An 18,219-nucleotide genomic window follows, 5' to 3' on the forward strand; every position below is an offset into this window, starting at 1 on the left:
ATGGATACAGAAAATGTGGTACTTTTTTTTTTTGAGACAGAATCTCTCTCTGAGTGTGATGCTTGCTGACTAGGCTAGACTGATAAGCCAGAAACGTTCTACCCCCACCCCACCCCTGTCCCTAGGATCTTCTTTGCCTCTGTCTCCTCAGGGCTGGGATTACAAGTATATACCACCATGTCTGGCCTTCCCTGTGAGTAATGGGGATCCAAACTGGTCACGTGGAACCTATCGATACATGTGATAAGGTTACAAAAACCTAAACATAACGGGCAAAATATGACAACTAGGATGGTGTACATATGTCCATCCTTTGACCTGTGAGCCACATGGAACCACATATGGCTATGAATGAGGGCCAACACAAAATTATAAACTTAAATTATGTGAGACTATTTTCACAAGTTTAATTTTTTATTTATTTATTATTTTTTTTACTGGCTCACACCGTTCTAGGGTATACTTTGAAGATGATCATGTCACAATGTTCAAAGGCTGGACATAACCCTTCTAGGAGTACATTTGCCAAGAGTTCCTTGGGTAGGACTTGTCTACCTCCCCTCTCTCTGAATCTACAATTTGCAATTAAAGATGCAATTTAAAATTATTTTTAAATATTAAAAATTACTGCAAAAACTATGAAGTCAAAATTATAGTCATCATGTTTTTATCAATGAACTCTTTTGACACAGTTATGTAATTCTCTCTTACTCTCCTTCCCATAGTTTTGGCTGCATGGTTTTTTGAATACAGATACTTGCATAGTTTCCTAGAAACAGTGCTTTCTAACTCTTAGCCTCTTTCTGGTACAGAATTTTCATTCCCTATGGCATCTTTGAGCCAGTAGTTGTTATCCTTTAAGGATGAAGTCAATGTTAAATATAGCAGGTGGACTCTAGGGATATTCACTTTCTCTTCTTTCAGTACATATCTCCACAGAAGCAGTCAAGTTCTATCATTCTTAGTTCTGTTTTTCTTAACAATTCGAGTTACTAAAAGGCATTCTCTACTCATTCCAGTCACATAATCAAATGCAGTATCTGATCTTAAGAAACTCACAACAAACATTTACTGAAATCAGACAAACAATACATAGATGAGAGCTCCTCACATTCCCTTTATCTCTTCATGGAAACAGAAGATCTGTTCAATAAATAATACAAGCACGCTGATCTGAAGTGTCAAGTTATAGGAAGCCTATATTTAAGTTCTGACCTCTGTACCCAAGTGTCCCAGATCTATTCCTGGTTCCCTACTCACTCACCATTGTGTCTGTGTTGTTGTGTTTCTCTCCACCCAGTCCCATTTGTGCTGCCAATATACCTTTGTATATGTGGCCTTCCACTGAAGCGTGCTTGACTTATCAGGGACCACCCCTCTCCCAGCAGCTATCAATCAGTTGCCTTTAGCTCCATTGCTAGGGGTAGGAATTCATGTCTACTTCACCTTTCCAGGCTGGAGTTTAGTCTGGCTTGGGCTTGTGGATTCTGGGCTCACAACTGCTATGGATTTATACGTACAAAGGCCCTACTGCATCTGGAAACTACTGTTTCTTTGTGATCCACCAGCCCTGGCTCTTACTACCTTTCACTCCCCTCTTCCGTAATGAACCCTTAGGAATGAGGGTGTAATATAAGTCCCATTTAGGGGTGACCATTCCATGTTCTCTAAGTCTTCTCAATTTGATCAGTTTTTTGATCTGCTACTGAAGAAAAAGAAAATCTCTGGTGTGGATTGAGAAATACACTAGTCCATACTACATGGCTCCTTACACTTCTGTTTCCACAGTTAATTATTAATTATGTTTGAACTAAAGTGGAGTTCTGCAGCTATGGAGAAGAGGGGCATAAGAGAAAGATGTCTAGCTGTGTTTATACTTATCTGAACTTGAAAGGGGAAGCAACAGATGGTTATCTGCTAGCAATCTGTTTATAAAAATGAGATGGCTTCTGGCCAATAACTTATGTTAAAAGGAAGGATGAGACACCGAAGTCTAACTTATTAACAAAGTGGGTAGTCCTTTGAAAAGTTTTGAACAATTTATGTGTGGGACACAAACTCCTCCAGCTCAGCAACTGAGACACTATAGTACTGGCTTAAGCAAGTCAAGGAACTATGTGACTATCTTGTGCAAAGCTTGCAGGTAGCAGTCCAGACAGTCTTATGGTTTTCTTAAAGCACAGTACCCATCCTCACACATACACTGGCACCTGTTTACTACATCACTGCCTGTCCTGCTCCTGCTATAGTGGCTGGCGCTTCCTGAATGTTATTGCACATTTGGGAAACATTGCTCCAAGAGTTACAGCTCTCAAATGCTGAACACGTCAATGGCACAATACTGAAAACTTACACTCACAAACATCACCATCAACCTCAGCGAGAATATTCTTTGATTACAGGACACCAGTAAAGCTCGTAAGGTCACAGTAATTGTCTAAAATTTTCATTTTAACTTAAAAGATCAAATTTTGTGGCACATAACAAGTATGAAAATGCTCATATCTGAACACCTGCAGCCTGCCAGTCATTTTAGTAAACATGTTTCACATTGGACAGGCTTCGCAGTAGCTCACAACTGAAACACGGGGCATCTGGTCAGCTTTCAGTAGCATGCAAGTTCTTCCTACCTTTTTAACCACAAAAATATTTAGGATTAAAGATAAAATGAAGCCAGCAGGAAGCCATAACTCACTGCATGCTTGGGGCAGTAGAGAATGAAAGGACCACTGGCAGGCAAGCCTGTGGTTCTATTTACCAACCACTGCCTTGGTGTCTCCAGTGAGAACTGCAGTGGTGAGAAAGGCAAACCACGCCTTAACATTATCTCATTTCTCAACCCGGTCTTAGCAATACAACTTGAGAACTGATACTTAACACAAAGTAGATCTCTCCAAAACATCATCTATGCAAATTCCCTTGCCCGATTATATCCCTCAAAATGGCTAAGGAGGACAAATAAGTCCCTGTGAAAGAAACATTAGGAACGGCTTAGGCTGTAATTTTCTGGAACACTGAGCACGGCAATTACAACCCCCGTAAAGAAGCTCAAGTCTTTGTCTACCTCTGACTGTTATTTCCCTCTGTGGAAAAACGTCAGCCTTGGCTCAGGTATAATTCCATATGAAGGAACTTGGAATTTCCTTATTACCAATATATTTCTTTAAAACTAAGATTGAAATCAAGTGAGGTGAACTTGGTAAATATATGAAAAAAGTTAAAGCACAGCAACTTAGAAAGCCAAATGGTTATGGGACTTGTTCAGTTCAGTCCTGCAGAGCAACACCATCTCTATCTTTCGTTGTTGCGTTTTGAGGGTTTTCTTTCATTCTTGGTTTTGCTGTCAAGCTCATGCTGGTTTTGAACTTCCGGACTCGAGCAAGCCTCCTGCCTTAGTCTCAGTGTAGCCAGGACTCCAAATGCACACAACCATGGCTAACCAATTTTTATTTTTAAGCAGATCAATATGTTTATCTTTGCTTACAAGCACTATGATGTATTTGTAGGCGTTATTCTGTAGGTTACTCAATCTCCTAAAAGTTGTATGATTGGCAGATCTCCCTGAAATGAGAGAAAGTGTCTACTTTGTAGATATTAAGAAGCAACATCTTTTAATGCTAGTGAGATCTCACCATATGGGATGCATGAATTTAAGTAGCAGTCCACAGCTGCTTTGCAAAAGCAGCCTTCTGAACCAGTGGCTGCTGCCTCCTGGACAGAACGCCATGCACAAGTCTGCTGGGAATGGCCTATACCCATAAGGTCATTATGTAAAATTAGTAAGATGCCAGCCCATGCTTGTGCTCTTGAACCCTGGCGTCTGTTTTGGCCCCAGAAGAACTGCAGTGCAGAGCACCCCAACCTAAGTAATTTACAACAAAAAGTTAACAAAACTGAAGTTGATCTACTAGATAGAACTGGGGACAACTTCTTAGCTATGTCTAGGCTCTTTTGGACTTTATGGCTCCTACTTAGTTCAATAAATAGTTTAGCACATGAATTATTTAGTGTAAGCTGGCTTGTTACCTAAGCTCCCTTTTACATTGGCATTCACTAAGTCAAAGATATCAAATACTTCTGCAGAGATAGGAGAAAGAATTGGGCTATTTCCAAACTGCCAGTTTAACAATTCTAGGCACTGGACCTGCAGTGACTAGAGCCTCTAGTTTATTAACTCTAAAAGTGTCTAAATCCTGAATTACAGAGACCTTAATCTTCTTTAGTAATTGTTGGCCTTAAACACTTCTGGGTTTGAAACTGATGAAGTCAGTCTTAACGGTTCTTGGATATTCACAGTCAAACTGTCTTCTTAGAAAGCCCCCCCACCTCTGTTAGGAAAAAAATACCCAGTCTACCATATTCCCACAGAACTCCTATCCCATACCTATCCTATGCCTTATCTGTCTTCCTAGGATTCCTCAGTTCTTAGACACTATACAATTCACAACTTTAGCAAGTGTGGTGCTTTGAATATGAAATTTCCTTGATGGGCTTATGTTCTAACCACTTGGTGCATGCTGATGGAGTGGTCTGGTAAGGCTGTGGAAACTTTAAGAGGTGATCCTTGAAGTAAGTCACTAGGACGAGAGCTAAAGGCTATAGTATGACCCCACTTCCCAGTGTCACTGCTTTCCAAATGTAAATGCAGTTTGATCAGCCAGCCTCATGCTCCTGCTGCCACATGCTTCTAGGCACCTGTCATGTCTTCCCTGTCACATCTTCCCTGCCTTGTCTTCCCTGTCATGTCTTCCCTGCCTTGTCTTCCCTGTCATGTCTTCCCTGCCATGCCTTCCCTGTCTTGTCTTCCCTCTCATGCCTTCCCTGTCATGTCTTCTCTGCCATGCCTTCCCTGTCATGTCTTCCCTGCCTTGTCTTCCCTGTCATGTCTTCCCTGCCATGCCTTCCCTGCCTTGTCTTCCCTGTCATGTCTTCCCTGCCTTGCCTTCCCTGTCAGGTCTTCCCTGTCATGTCTTCCCTGCCATGCCTTCCCTGTCATGCCTTCCCTGTCATGTCTTCCCTGCCTTGTCTTCCCTGTCATGTCTTCCCTGCCTTGTCTTCCCTGTCATGTCTTCCCTGCCTTGTCTTCCCTGCCATGCCTTCCCTGTCTTGTCTTCCCTGCCATGCCTTCCCTGTCATGTCTTCCCTGCCTTGTCTTCCCTGTCATGTCTTCCCTGTCATGTCTTCCCTGTCTTGTCTTCCCTGCCATGTCTTCCCTGCCATGCCTTCCCTGTTATGTCTTCCCTGCCATGTCTTCCCTGCCTTGTCTTCCCTGTCATGTCTTCCCTGCCTTGTCTTCCCTGTCATGTCTTCCCTGTCTTGTCTTCCCTGTCATGTCTTCCCTGTCATGTCTTCCCTGCCTTGTCTTCCCTGTCATGTCTTCCCTGTCTTGTCTTCCCTGCCATGTCTTCCCTGCCATGCCTTCCCTGTTATGTCTTCCCTGCCATGTCTTCCCTGCCTTGTCTTCCCTGTCATGTCTTCCCTGCCTTGTCTTCCCTGTCATGTCTTCCCTGTCTTGTCTTCCCTGTCATGTCTTCCCTGCCTTGTCTTCCCTGTCATGTTTTCCCTGCCATGCCTTCCCTGTCTTGTCTTCCCTGCCATGTCTTCCCTGCCTTGTCTTCCCTGTCATGTCTTCCATGCCTTGTCTTCCCTGTCATGTCTTCCCTGTCTTGTCTTCCCTGCCATGTCTTCCCTGCCTTGTCTTCCCTGCCTTGTCTTCCCTGCCTTGTCTTCCCGGCCATGCCTTCCCTGCCTCTCTCAGAAATTGTGGGCCAAAATAAACCCTTTCTCCTTTGAGTCACTTTTATTGGGATGTTTTATCACAGCAACAAGAAAGTAAACCAAGACAATGAGAAAAAAATTACATGAACTTGATACTTTCATGGATTTCCTACTCTGCCCAACAGGGTCTTAGACTGTATCAGCTTCAGCTGAAGTTGTGTACTACTTCTCAATAGTGAACAGCTCACTGCAGCTTGGGCAGGTGAGTCTTGAAAGCCCCCTGCTGTTTTTCAAACCAGGTGACTCTTTGAGGGATTGTAAGGTTTCACTGAAAGGATACATTTTCCAAGTTCCACACCTGGATTACTTTTATCCATTTCAGCTGCTGTTACTTTCTGGTAAATGAAGTGGACCTCAAAGAGGAGTGAAACCACTAGGTGAGTATGAACCATATTCTCACATTTCATAGACTATATTTTGTAGGGAAAGTATGGTGTACAAATTATGAGCAAAATTGATGAGGTACTGAAATATGCCTTTGAAACTAATGTGTATATACTTGTATTTATGTGCATTCCAGCTATGCCCCACCCCCTAAGTGTCCACTATCTCTCCAGACCTCTCCAGATAGCACCACCATCTGGGTACATATGTAGGTCTGTGGGGGACATTTCTCATCCAAAGTATAACATCACCGTATGATATCTTAAGTTTTGTTTTAATGAATACATTTATTGCTGTCAATGTTAGTTTTTGATGGTAACTGTTTCAAATTTTTAAAAGTTGAGGAGAATCTAGTATTAACATCTATTAATAAGAAGACAACAAATATCTCAGAATGCAAACTGTGTATCTTTAGATTCTTACATTTCTTTTCTGTGAATGAACAAAATATTGCATGCCTAAATCTCTAAAACGAAGCACTATTCTGCACACAATTCCAGCACATTCTCAAGTCAGAAAGGTAGAGGTGGAGTGGCATGGTGGACAGAAGGCTAAATTGCTGGGCTGCAGAGCAGGCGGCTGCCAAGCAGGGGCAGCTCCTACCTGGTCAGCAGAGAACTGGGGAGTCTCTGGAAGAGCAAAAGAATACAATCTGTTTTGCAACTTAAAGAAGGACGCAGTGTTCAGTGTGGAGAATTAAAATGCTTCAGATTTCATACAACAAACCTTTGATGACTACAGCCATAATTTCTGACCCAGCACTTACGAGCTTGCACATTTTATGGGCTGAAGTATCCTCTTTGATCTGACAAGGAGACATCTACTCCACTGGACCTCTTTGAAAGTTCTAACATGGAAGCTCTGACCTCTGTCCACCTGGATTGGATTCCTATCCCTCCTTTCTGCCCTTTCCCTTCAGGACTCTGAAAATCCTTTTACTGAAGTTTTCAGGGCAAACCCCGAGAATGGCAATTATGATTCTGAGTAACTTCATATGTCATTGGAATTAGCCTTTCTCACAGCAGTTAACAGAAGTAAAAAATTCTAGATGTTATGATATGAACAAGTAAATACCATCAAGATGCACAGATTAATTTAGAATAAAGGAAGAGAGAGCCCTGGGAGCTAAAAACAAGGAATAGGGGAAATAGCTTATAGGACATAGATCACAAGACATTATATCTATCTTGACACGGGCATGGAGTTGTGTAAGGACTTGCATTTTGATGTCTACAAGAGAAGCAGCCTCTGGTACCCATGATGCTGAAACTCCTAAATGAAGCCAAAGCGGGGAGGGAACATTCTCATTTGGACAGTGGATTAGGGATGAAAAAGTAATCAACAGACTAAGAGGGATTATAAAGAAGTCTGTGTTGACCTAGTTTTCAAGTAGAAGTTGAGAAAAAGTCTCATATGAATATTCTGTTTATCAAGTTTGGTTTTAAACCTCTTGTATAAAATTTAAATCTCACATAAAAAAGAATGTTATGGGTTCTGAATTTATCACCCATCTTTAATAGCTATTACTCTTCCATTTCTCTTTTCTACTGTATATAATTTGCTTCTGTATTACTTACTTTGGTCAGAGAAATACTTTAATATTTACTTCCAGCCTGAATATCTTTAAAGTTCATAGTGACAATGTTGTATGTTATCTTCAATATGATTAACAGTTTTTATTACCATCCACTATATAGATTATGTATGATATTCTCCATTCTAATATCTATTTTAGAGTGTATTTGTTTGATTAAAGATTATAACAAGTGTAGTCACTGAATTTGATGGGTCTCTTTTCCCCCATCTCTTGATTCTTTTTATTCATGTATTATAAATTTAAATATAATAACTACAAATAATTTTGGAATGCAAAGTGATAAAGTGACAATTGTGTGTATTGTACATGACAAGCAGTATGTATAGTTGTAAATACTGTATATATGAATGTTCACACAGTACCCTATAGTTAACCACATTCATTGGGGGGCTATACAATAACTGTAAAAGTGTATTCTTCCTGTCCCTATCCCTTGACAAATAGGTACAATACATCTCATTTGTTTCGAGTTACAGGCAGAAGGAACAGTAGTGTATAGCAGGGCCTTAGCTGGCTGTGCAGGGATGCAAGCAATGACCAGCAGAGGAGGGAGCAGATGATCTGCTCAAGGCCATTGTTAACAGTGGCAGTGCTGGGAGTCCTACACACTCTTGGGAGGACAGTGAATTAATAGGGAAACAAGCTCAGGTTTCCTGCCTTGCCAGTCAGTCTTCAGTCTACTTTTTAAAGTAGGCTCCGTTATCTACAAATACCTTCAGTAGCCAAAAATCTTTTGTTCTTTGTATCAAAATAATAATAATAATAAGGTCTCTTTACAATTATTCCCTTTCTTCCGAGAAGAGCAGTGCTAAAGCTGGATTAGTGATTACCTGTGCCTCTGTACTCTCTCCTGATTCTCTTTGGCCCATTAGGGATAATCTACTCATCAAGTGTAAGTGTGGCAAGTTTCAAATAGCTATTAGCGTTCAGCTAAACCCAGGCTTCCTATCACTGCTATATCCTTAATATAAAGTGAATGGGTTTTAGTTTAGCCCTTATCTCTCTGAAAAATCACCTGAGGGGTGTGTGTGTGTGTGTGTGTGTGTGTGTGTGTGTTTGTGTGTGTGTGTGTGTGTGTGGTATTGGAGGCTCCATCTCATTTCATACATGGGCCTTCACTTGGATGTTTCCCTGTGAGAGTCTTTAAATTGTTTGCCTACTATCTCACATCCAAGAGAGTAATAATAATCGAGCCGTTCCCACACTGCAAAGCAGTAGCCAAGAGGCCGAAGGCTATTTGTCTAGTTTCCAGAGTGGAAGAGGAGCCATGTGAAGAGAGCTTCAGCAGAGAGGTAGGATGGAGCTTTTAGCTCTGTATTTATCAGCACCCCATCCCTGCAGCAGAAGCTAATGTCAGGATAGTCCTCCTCACTTGTGTGCTTTAGAGGATTTTCAATTTCTCAAATGATGTTAAGACTGGAGAGGACTGGCTCAGGCCCCTTTCGATCCTTCCACCTTATCCAGAAGGATACAGCCATCCCTTTAGAAGCAGGAACAGGAATCTCATCAGACAGCAAAGCTGCCAGCGCCTGCTCTTGGCCTTCCCATTTCTCAGAAGTGTAAGAAATGAATTTCTGCTCTTTAGAAGCATCCTAGTCTCCTGCATTTTGTCACAGCCACACAAACGGGCAGGATATAGTACATACAACATACTTATAACTATTTAAAGCCTGAAAAAATTTACAAAACAAATATCTCTGCTAAGAGGTATTAAATAAAGTGTTCAGGACACCATTCTTAAGATTGAGCTCCTGTGAGAGGCCCTAAGATATGAATCATCTTGCTCTTGTCTTAAGACTGAAAATAGAATTGTAGAACCAACCTCTGGCCCTGAGTTATTACAAAAATAAATTAGAGTTTCATTGATCTGAATTTCAAGCTTCTATGAAATGCATTCTCAACCTAACAGTGTTCTGGTGAGATATGTGATCTGTGTAAACAGCTTCTACTTTAACTTAGGAAAAAGTCAGTCGGGGTGCTAAACAAGAGATAAACAACAGATTACAAAGCAAATTAACTCTTTTCAAAATGTTTGATACTGTGTAGCTGCACACACAGGTACAGAATTTAACCTCCAAGCAAGCATTCTCCTTTTAATGGTATCTTCAAGGAAGAATGCAGGCAAAGACATTCTAAAGTGTGTCGTTATTGAACATTTTTCATTTTGGCTGTTCAAGGGATTGAACATGGGAGCTCAAATGTGCCATAGGCATGCACTAAGCTACATCCCCAACCCTACCTTGTTTTTCAAATCCTTCTTTTAAACCGCCTGCATAATCATCAGAAAATCCTTTAACTATCTTGAATAGTTACAGACTATCCAAGGTAGAACTTAGTTTGGCAGCCAAGCCAAAAATCAGTCTTCAAAACTCAGCAAAGAAAATAGTGCTCAGGCCAAGTTAGTTTCTTGATTTAACAAAATACAAAGGCAAATGCTTAAAGTAACGATACCTTTGTGTTGCTTGCAAAATGACTCAAAGACTCAAAATAATTTTGAATAGCAGTGGCCCTATTCCACTGCTATCAGCCTCCTTGGGTGATCATCTCCTTGAGGCTTAAAACATATAGCATGTTTAGGGGAGACAAGAATGGAATAGTCCCGCTATGAAGAGGAAAACCAGCCTTTTCCCACCCAGCTCAAATGATTTCCTAACTATGAGTACATTCTCTAACTATGCCTTTTTTCCAGACAACTTTGTACAGGCAGATGAGCGGAGGTGGTCAAAGGTAAGTACAGTGTCCTGTAAAACAGTTTTTGTCATGTAGTTTTCAAAATTCAAGTGAAAATGCTTAGCTTTCTGCTTATTGCTGAAAAGTATATGACTACAAAGCACTGTCACACAGGTCTGAGTAGCACAAATGATCACAGGGGCCTATTAAAAATCATTACTAATTCACTGCATTCCTTGCCTGGGAAAAAAATCCCTGCCTGGTATATAGATGTACTTATTAAAAAGAGTTTGAGGACTGCCCTTAGATACACTCATACATGTTCTAGCTGACACTAGAGAGAAAGTACGTTTCACTTTTAGAAGAAAGCCCCTCCTTCTGAAAATCCAAATATAAATGAGAGGGAGATGGAGCAATAAAAGATCTATTGACAAAACAATTTAAAGGCGAACCCTGGGGGAAATTGGTTAACTGCTGATAGCTGTGGGGAGATAAGAAAACAATCTAATATGGATGCAATTACTGTATAAGCTGATTTTCACTGAAATGACTGTTCTCCTAAATTGTTCAACAGGAAGCTAGCACTCGGGCTCCATGCTACTCAGTTACTGATGCTGAGGGCCTGTGCCATGCTCAACACCACTCTGAGTACTTATACAGGAAAGGAAAGACAGGCAAGGCAAAGGCTTTCTGCACGACATTAGACTTACAACTTTTCCACAATGGAAACTATTCAGACTTTTAATGACTACTTTCAGGGATACAACTGCAGGAGTCTGAAAGGATTCCACTCTGTTTTTAAAGAATTTTTTTTTTTTTTTTTTTTTTTTTTTTTTTAGCAAAGAGTAAAATAAAAGAGAAGCTATCAGAGTTAGGGTTTCTACTGCTGGGATGAAACACCATGACCAAAAGCTACTCAGGGATGAAAGTTTATTTAATCTTACAACTTGTAGTCTATCATTCACTGAGATCAGGGAAGGAACTCAAGGCTCAAAACTGGAGGCAGGAACTGAAGCAGAGGCCGTAGAGGAGAGCTGCTTCTTACTAGCCTTCACCACTTGGCTAGCTTAGTCTGTTTTCCTAGTGCATCAGGGCCACCAGCCCAGGGGTGGCACCATCCACAATGGGCTGGGCCCTCTCACTTCACTCAATCAGCAACCAATCCTCAACAGAGAAAATGCAAGGTAGGTTTGCTACAGGCCAATCCAGTAGTGGCATTTTTCCCAGTTGCGGTTCCTTCCATTCTAGCTTGTGTCAAGTTGACATAAAACTAGCCAACACAGAACCTAACTGGCACTCTTTCAGCACTAAATTTTGCTTGAGACTGGGAGAGCAACTGGGTCAAGCAAGGCAAAGCTGTGTCAGGTGTTGTAGTTCATCAAAAGACCCTCACTCACAAAGACCTCAGAGACCGCCTCCATCACTGCAAACTGCATGAAGATTCTTATGGATCTAACATGTTGGGGACCCTCCTCTCAGCACGCAGGCCAGAGGAGAGACCAAGAACAAAGAAAGAACACACTTTTTATACCTGGAACTGGTGAGATGTCTTTGGGGTACCCAGCTCATTTGGTGTAGCCAGTTGTGACCAGACTTTTTTTTTTTTTTTTTGCACCATCTGCAAGCCTTTTAACTTAGCATAAATATCATTATTACAACAACATATGGGTTCAAACACATCATTTAAAACAGTTAGAACGAGACTGAATCAAGAGGGAGGATTTCTGGTTCTAAATAGGGCAAGGGGAAGGAGCACCCCAGTCTGCGCCAGTCTCCATGGTTAATTTTGTCAAGGTCTTTTTTAAGGTTTTATTTATCCTTTCTACCTGTCCTGAACTCTGAGGTCTGTACACACAATGTAATTTTTATTTGACCTCTAAATACTTGGCCACACCCTAACTTACCTGGGCAACAAAGGCAGGGCCATTATCTGACCCTATTACTTTTGGCACTCCAAATCTTGGAAAAAAATTTCAATAATCTTTTTGACTACCATCTGAGCAGTCTCATTTTTACAGGGAAAAACTTCTATCCATTTCAAGAACGTTCGTAAAAACCAGAAGGTATTTTCCTCAGTAAAGTCTACTTTCCAGTAGATGCCAGGTCTGTCTCCCCAGTACCTCTTTTCTGGATCCACCATGGTGTGGCAGACATTGACTTTTTGGCAGGGCACACACTTGTGCACCACCTGCTCCACAAGGCGTTTTAAACCTGGTACATGATACTTAGTCTTGGAGAATGCCTGGATGAGCTTGCTTACCCCTAAATGAGTCCATTGGTGCATCTGTTTGATCACAGTCTCTGCTTGTCTTTATGGCAGGATTTTCTTTCCCTCAGAGGTGTACCACAGTCTCTTATTTTTGTTGAACTGGTGATTGGAATCTTTGGAAATGAGGGCTAAGTCCTCTGCTGTGTAGGCAACCTTGAGCTCTGTTGCCAGGAGCACCAGCAGGGCCATGGCTGTAACCACTTGTACCTCTCAGTCTGTCACGTTAATGTCTCTTGTTATCACGGTATCTCTCTTCTGATGAGTAGAGTGATGTTTACCTTGGCAGGGTCATTGAGTGCGTCAGTAGAGCCAGCATTTCTTCTTTGTTCTTATTTTCTTTTCCTCCCAATATGAGTAGACACCTCTGTTGATATATGGCCTCATGGATGTGGGCTGTGGCAAAAACGTACCTGCTATCCATGTAGATGTTGAGTTTTTTGAGCCAATGTGTCCTCTGGCAGGGCCTGTCCAGCTACCACGGCTGTTCCAGCATGTTTTCTCTCTTCTTCTAGATAGCTATTCCAGTCTGTGAAGCAGGTAACATCTGTACCCTCTAGTGGCTGGTCTGTCAGATCTCTATGCCACCTATGTGTCTCAGCAAGAAGTCACTGACAATCTGTCTCTGGGAGCAGGGTAGCTGAGTTCAGACTTGTGGAGGGCAAAAGTGACTCTATCAGAGGTGAACAATGAATCACGTGAGCGTTAGTCAGCCATCGGTCAGGGGACTGACGGACCACACTTTCTAGGTCGTGCACCAAGTTCTATCCCAGAGTCAATTTATCTGAGTCCTTGACTAGCAATGCCACAGCTGTCACTATTCATAGGCAAGCAGGCTATCTTACAGCCACAAGGTCTAATTTTTTTTTTTTTTCTGATAAGTACATCACAGGTCTTTTCCAGGGCCTCAATCTCTGAGTAAAAACCCCTTTTGGCAATAGCTTTGTTCTCAGTCACATCTGGGAGGCCAAAACCTGGAGCTGACATTAGGGCAGTCTTAATGGCATCAAAGGCCTCTTGTTCTTTATTTTCCCATACGAAGGGCTGTTTATCTCTTTAATTCAGCAATACCTGGAATCCACAGTCTACAAAAGCCCCCACTTGTCCTGTACTGGTTGGTGGGGGAATATGAAACACAATCTCTTTTCTAGCTTCTTTGACAGGTAGGCCATGGGCCTCTTCTAAGGACTCGGCTTCTGTGTAGCACTCCTTTCTTTTGCTATCCCTTTATTTTTAGCCATGAACAGGTGGAAGGGTTTGGTCACATGGCAGGTGGTTCCTCTTCTTCTTATTGAGGCAGACTCTCACCCAGTGTCCTTTTTTTTTTTTTTTTTTCCAGTAAACACATTGATCGTTAGTCAAAGGCTTTTTGTTGTTGTTATTGTTGCCAGGTACTAAGTTTTCTAGTTTCCCTGATTCTGTGGCCAAAATTTTATGCAAGTTTCTCTTTTGTCTCTTTATCCCTTTTTAGTCCCCTGGCTTCCTATTACTTTTGTTTATCATTTTCAAGTGCTAGCATTCTCAGCATGTATCACTTTGCTAGGTTCTAGTCTTGGCTATTTACCTCTCTTTGCTCCTGTTTCCTAACTGTAATGGAGATCTCATACAATGTTCGTTCTCTCTCTCTCTCTCTCTCTCTCTCTCTCTCTCTCTCTCTCCACACACACACACACACACACACACACACATTTGTTTCTCCTCCTTGTCTTTGCTTTCTTTGGATGTTATCTAATTATCACGTCCCTATCCTATCACTCATCCTCTCTCATAGTTCGCCTCTGCCCTGGTTTATCCTTCTGTCTCACTACACATCTATGATTCTCACTCTGGTCTCTTTCTTTGTTAGCCTCATGTTTCTTATTTCTATATAGCAACCCTTTCTCTTTGCCTGTCTCTTACTTACTGGTTCCTCCTCTAAATATTTCCCATTCAGAGTATCTCTCTCATCTCAGAGCTCTCTAATCTCCTTCATTTCTATGTCTACCTCTCCTTTCTGTTAACCTCTCTATTTGCCACTGTCATCCATCTCTCCCGAGTCTGCTGAAGCTTTGCTCTTCCTTACAGTCTTAGCTCACTTCTTTCCAGACCTCTATACACATCTGTCTTCCTCATCCTCTCTCTGTTTCTCCTCCTCTGCACTTCTTTATCGACGTACACAATCCTTTTACTGACTTACCCTGTCCTTTCTTCTAATTTCTATTTCTACCTGTTACCTAGGTCAGATTAGTGGAGCACTTTCTAGCCCCACAGAGAGGAGACCCCCGTCAGAGCCTGGCTGTAGGTAGACTCGCAGGTGTTCCCTACCTTGGACAGTTGAGGGGGCCTGGACTTCTTAGCCTCTGCTGACAATCTTCCCGTGGGGGGTGGGGCTGCCAGAGAAGATGCAGCCACCAGCCACCTACAAGACACAGGGCACGGGAAGGGAGCACAGCACTCACAGCCCACTGACATCTCAAAGTGAAAGCACTTTTTCTGCTAACAAGAGGCACTCTGGCTTACTGCCAAAGCCTGGAGGCAGGCAGGCAGGCAGGCGGGTGGGATGCAGGGGAAAGGGAAACATTATTAGGCAAGTACTAGAAGCAGCCAGGGTGACCAACACCAACAGGGCACTCCTGGCCGGACACTTCCACAGCCTCTTCTATCTCCCCTTCAGCAGTGACAAGGACTTCTCAGGGGCCCCTGACTTCTCAGGGACCACCCCTCATCTGTGTCTGCTCTGAGTTTCCTAAGCTCACTCTTCCCTAGGCTCCAGGTCTATGGGCAGGACCACTGCAACCTGCTGGCTGCTCCCTGGAGCTGGAGAGTGGGAGGCAGGGCAGCTGAGGATCTGAAAGGAAGAGGTCAGCATTGGTGTCTGACAGGATTCTTAAGCTTTTTTTTGGAGGGCAGAACTCAAAAACAGTCATCAGTCCTTAGTCCAAGTCCGAACACAAAGAGACACACAAGACACACACAGAAACCGTTCTCCAGGCGACCACTATAGAATTACAGTACCACAGAAGATGACAAACACAAGCAAGACCAATACAGGGCGCCTTACACACCGGCACATCCTCCAGCGTTGTGGCCTGCAAAGTTTTGGCATGTCTGCCTATCGCTGCGACCACCCCAAACAGGCCCCTCTCCATGAGAAGGCCCCCAGAACCTGAGACCGGCCTAAAACCAAACCAAGATAACTAATTGTCCCCTTGGGACCAAAACCAGACCTGAAACCAGACAAACCAAAAGCAAAACAAAATCAGAAGGTGGTCTAGTAGAGGACACACAAGTGAACAAGACAGACAGACAACGAGATCCCATTTTACCTTTGATGCACAGCGTCTGTGTCCTCCTGAGGAGGGCCTTCCTGGCCAACACACCAAATGTTAGAGTTCGTCAAAAGACCCTCATTCACAAGAACCTCAGAGACCACCACCATCGCTGCCAACCCCATGAGGATTTTTATGGATCCAACATGTTGGGGACCCTCCTCTCAGCGCTCAGGCCAGAGGAGAGACCAAGAACAAAGAAAGAACACACTTTCGATACCTTTGTAAGGGGCAGATTTGAGCAACAGGGTTCTCATTGGTGTAGCAAGTAACCCTTTCAGGCATTGGTTAGTTTGGATAGCGACTAAGTAACTCTTTGGCCTAGTGACTCACTTTGCTTGCCCCCATGGTGGGTTATTATGATTTGGCCAGCAAAGTAATAGTACATTTTGAACTTACGGATCAGCTATTAACATCACAGCTATTAACGTCAGGGGGATTCTCACAAGGTCAGGGTGGTTAGTTGTCTTTCTCAGAATTCAGTGTGGGACGGGGGCAGGAGAATTGCTAATCTTGTTGTGGTCATTTCTCTGAGAACAGCTAATACTGTTTTGGCAGCTTGTAGGCTCAGTCACTTTGACCACTAAAACTATGTTTTTTACATTTGTTTAGTCGGCCAGCTTCCTCATCTGGCTTTGCACTTGGCCTGCTAGTACAGTTTGGAAAGTCCTTTTCGAAGGGGGAAGGTACTGGGTGGTATTGAATTCATTTTGGATATTACATCAGGCAAGTTCTAATACCAGCTTCCACAGGCCTGCTTCGTTTTTTTTTTTTTGATAGAATCACTTTTCTTCGTGGGTGCCCCAGCTGTCTGGTCTGTAAAATGGGATAATAACTAACCTGCCCACACCGTACTCCTTTGAAGTTACCTAATAAACGCTCTTATGGGTGCACTTAAAACTATTAGATGCTACAAAAATACGGAAGGTTATCTGGAAAAGCACAAGGTAACAGCCACATGTTACTGCTAATTACCATGCTCAGAATAACTTCCACCCCGGGGACCCTTGGCTCCACCGGGTCCAGATGCACTTCAGAGCTCGCTCATCATCTCAGCCCCGGCAGAAAGTCTGCACAGTCCCGACTCTGGGCTGCAACAAAAGCAGCTGGCACGCCAGGACTGAAATGCACCAGACAAAAGAAAGTGGGTCGGTGCAGAGCGGGGCGCCGAAGGGGGTGTGCGCCTCCGCCCAGCCGCTTGCAGCCCGGCGGGGGAGCCGCCGAGCTCGGCCCCCACTCCCACCCCGCGGGCTCCTCGCCACGCCCCCGGCGCCACCGCCCCACCCGGCTCCAGCCCCCGGTCACGCCGGCCGCGCGGCCGCCCAGGCCCCCCGCATCAGGTGCGGAAAGTTGAGCCTCCGAGCGTCACCTGGGGCCGGCGGGAGGCGACGGGTGCGTCCAGCCCCGGCCCCCGGAGCCGCGCCAGGCCCAGACCGGCCCTTACCTGCGTCCGCGCCCCGCCCGGCTCCCAGCACTCACGGCGAGGCCGGCTCCAGAGACGGGAAGCGGCAGGAGACAAACCCCGCGGAAAGCGCTGGAGATGCTCCCGCAGCCCGACCCCTTGGCCTGGGATTCGGCGCCCAACATCCGCCTGCGCTCCCGCTCCGCGTCTCCCACGAGCCGCGCGTGGGCGGCGCCGAGCCTGACCCCGCGTAGACCCGCCGGCCGCGCAGGCCCCGCTCGTTCGGCCCCGCGGGGCCGTGGGAAAGTTTCCCCCCTCCGCTCAACCCCTTACCCGAGCAACAGAAGTCTGGGCTTGTCTCCCCGGTCTTCACCTAGAGCCTCTGGAGTGCAGGCTCTAGGCTACATTCTGGGTCTGTTCCCAGCTAGAAAGAGCAGGCATCTGAGCCACTCATCCTCATCCCTGACTCTAAAGGTGGAACCACCACTACCTGGGTTCGGTTTTCCCTCCTGATGTGTCTCTGTCACTTACCTTCTTGTGACTGTTGTTCCACTCATGCGCAACCGAGATTAGCTGCTAAAGATATCTGACTCTTGGCAAATTACAATTGAGAGGCGAGTTGGTATACAGGTAAATCGGGAGTACTATTCAGGAAGTGAAGGGGCCTTGTGGGGTAAATGTTGACTAGTCAGTCTATAAACTTTAGGTTCGGAGCAATTAAAACGGCTGATCAAAAGATTGCGAATATGCAAAGCATATTTGAAAAACCGGCCCGGGAATCGGGAATGGAAGTGGGAAGAACTACCCCCCCCCC

At 44.0% G+C, this 18,219-nt stretch overlaps 1 protein-coding gene across 13 annotated transcripts in view; it reads right to left on the reverse strand.

Annotated features, from left to right (window-relative positions):
• The window catches only part of Rnf180 (ring finger protein 180), a 164,252-nt gene extending 146,249 nt beyond the window's left edge, over positions 1 to 18,003 (reverse strand). For 2 of the 13 annotated variants that reach the window (XM_011244696.3, XM_006517761.4), the window contains exon 1: positions 15,000 to 15,868. In XM_011244696.3, coding sequence (XP_011242998.2) covers positions 15,000 to 15,146 — 147 coding nt within the window. In that variant the 5' untranslated portion in view covers positions 15,147 to 15,868. Of the gene's footprint in view, positions 1 to 14,999; positions 15,869 to 16,000; positions 16,207 to 16,978; positions 17,246 to 17,447; positions 17,671 to 17,738 lie in introns of those variants that run through there. The other 11 variants (NM_001360890.1, NM_001360891.1, XM_017315607.2 and 8 more) reach the window with 10 other exon arrangements.
• Between the last annotated feature and the right edge of the window lie 216 nt (positions 18,004 to 18,219).

The sequence above is a fragment of the Mus musculus genome, chromosome 13 (genome assembly GCF_000001635.26).
Source record: "Mus musculus strain C57BL/6J chromosome 13, GRCm38.p6 C57BL/6J".
Classification (NCBI taxonomy): Eukaryota; Metazoa; Chordata; class Mammalia; order Rodentia; family Muridae; genus Mus; species Mus musculus.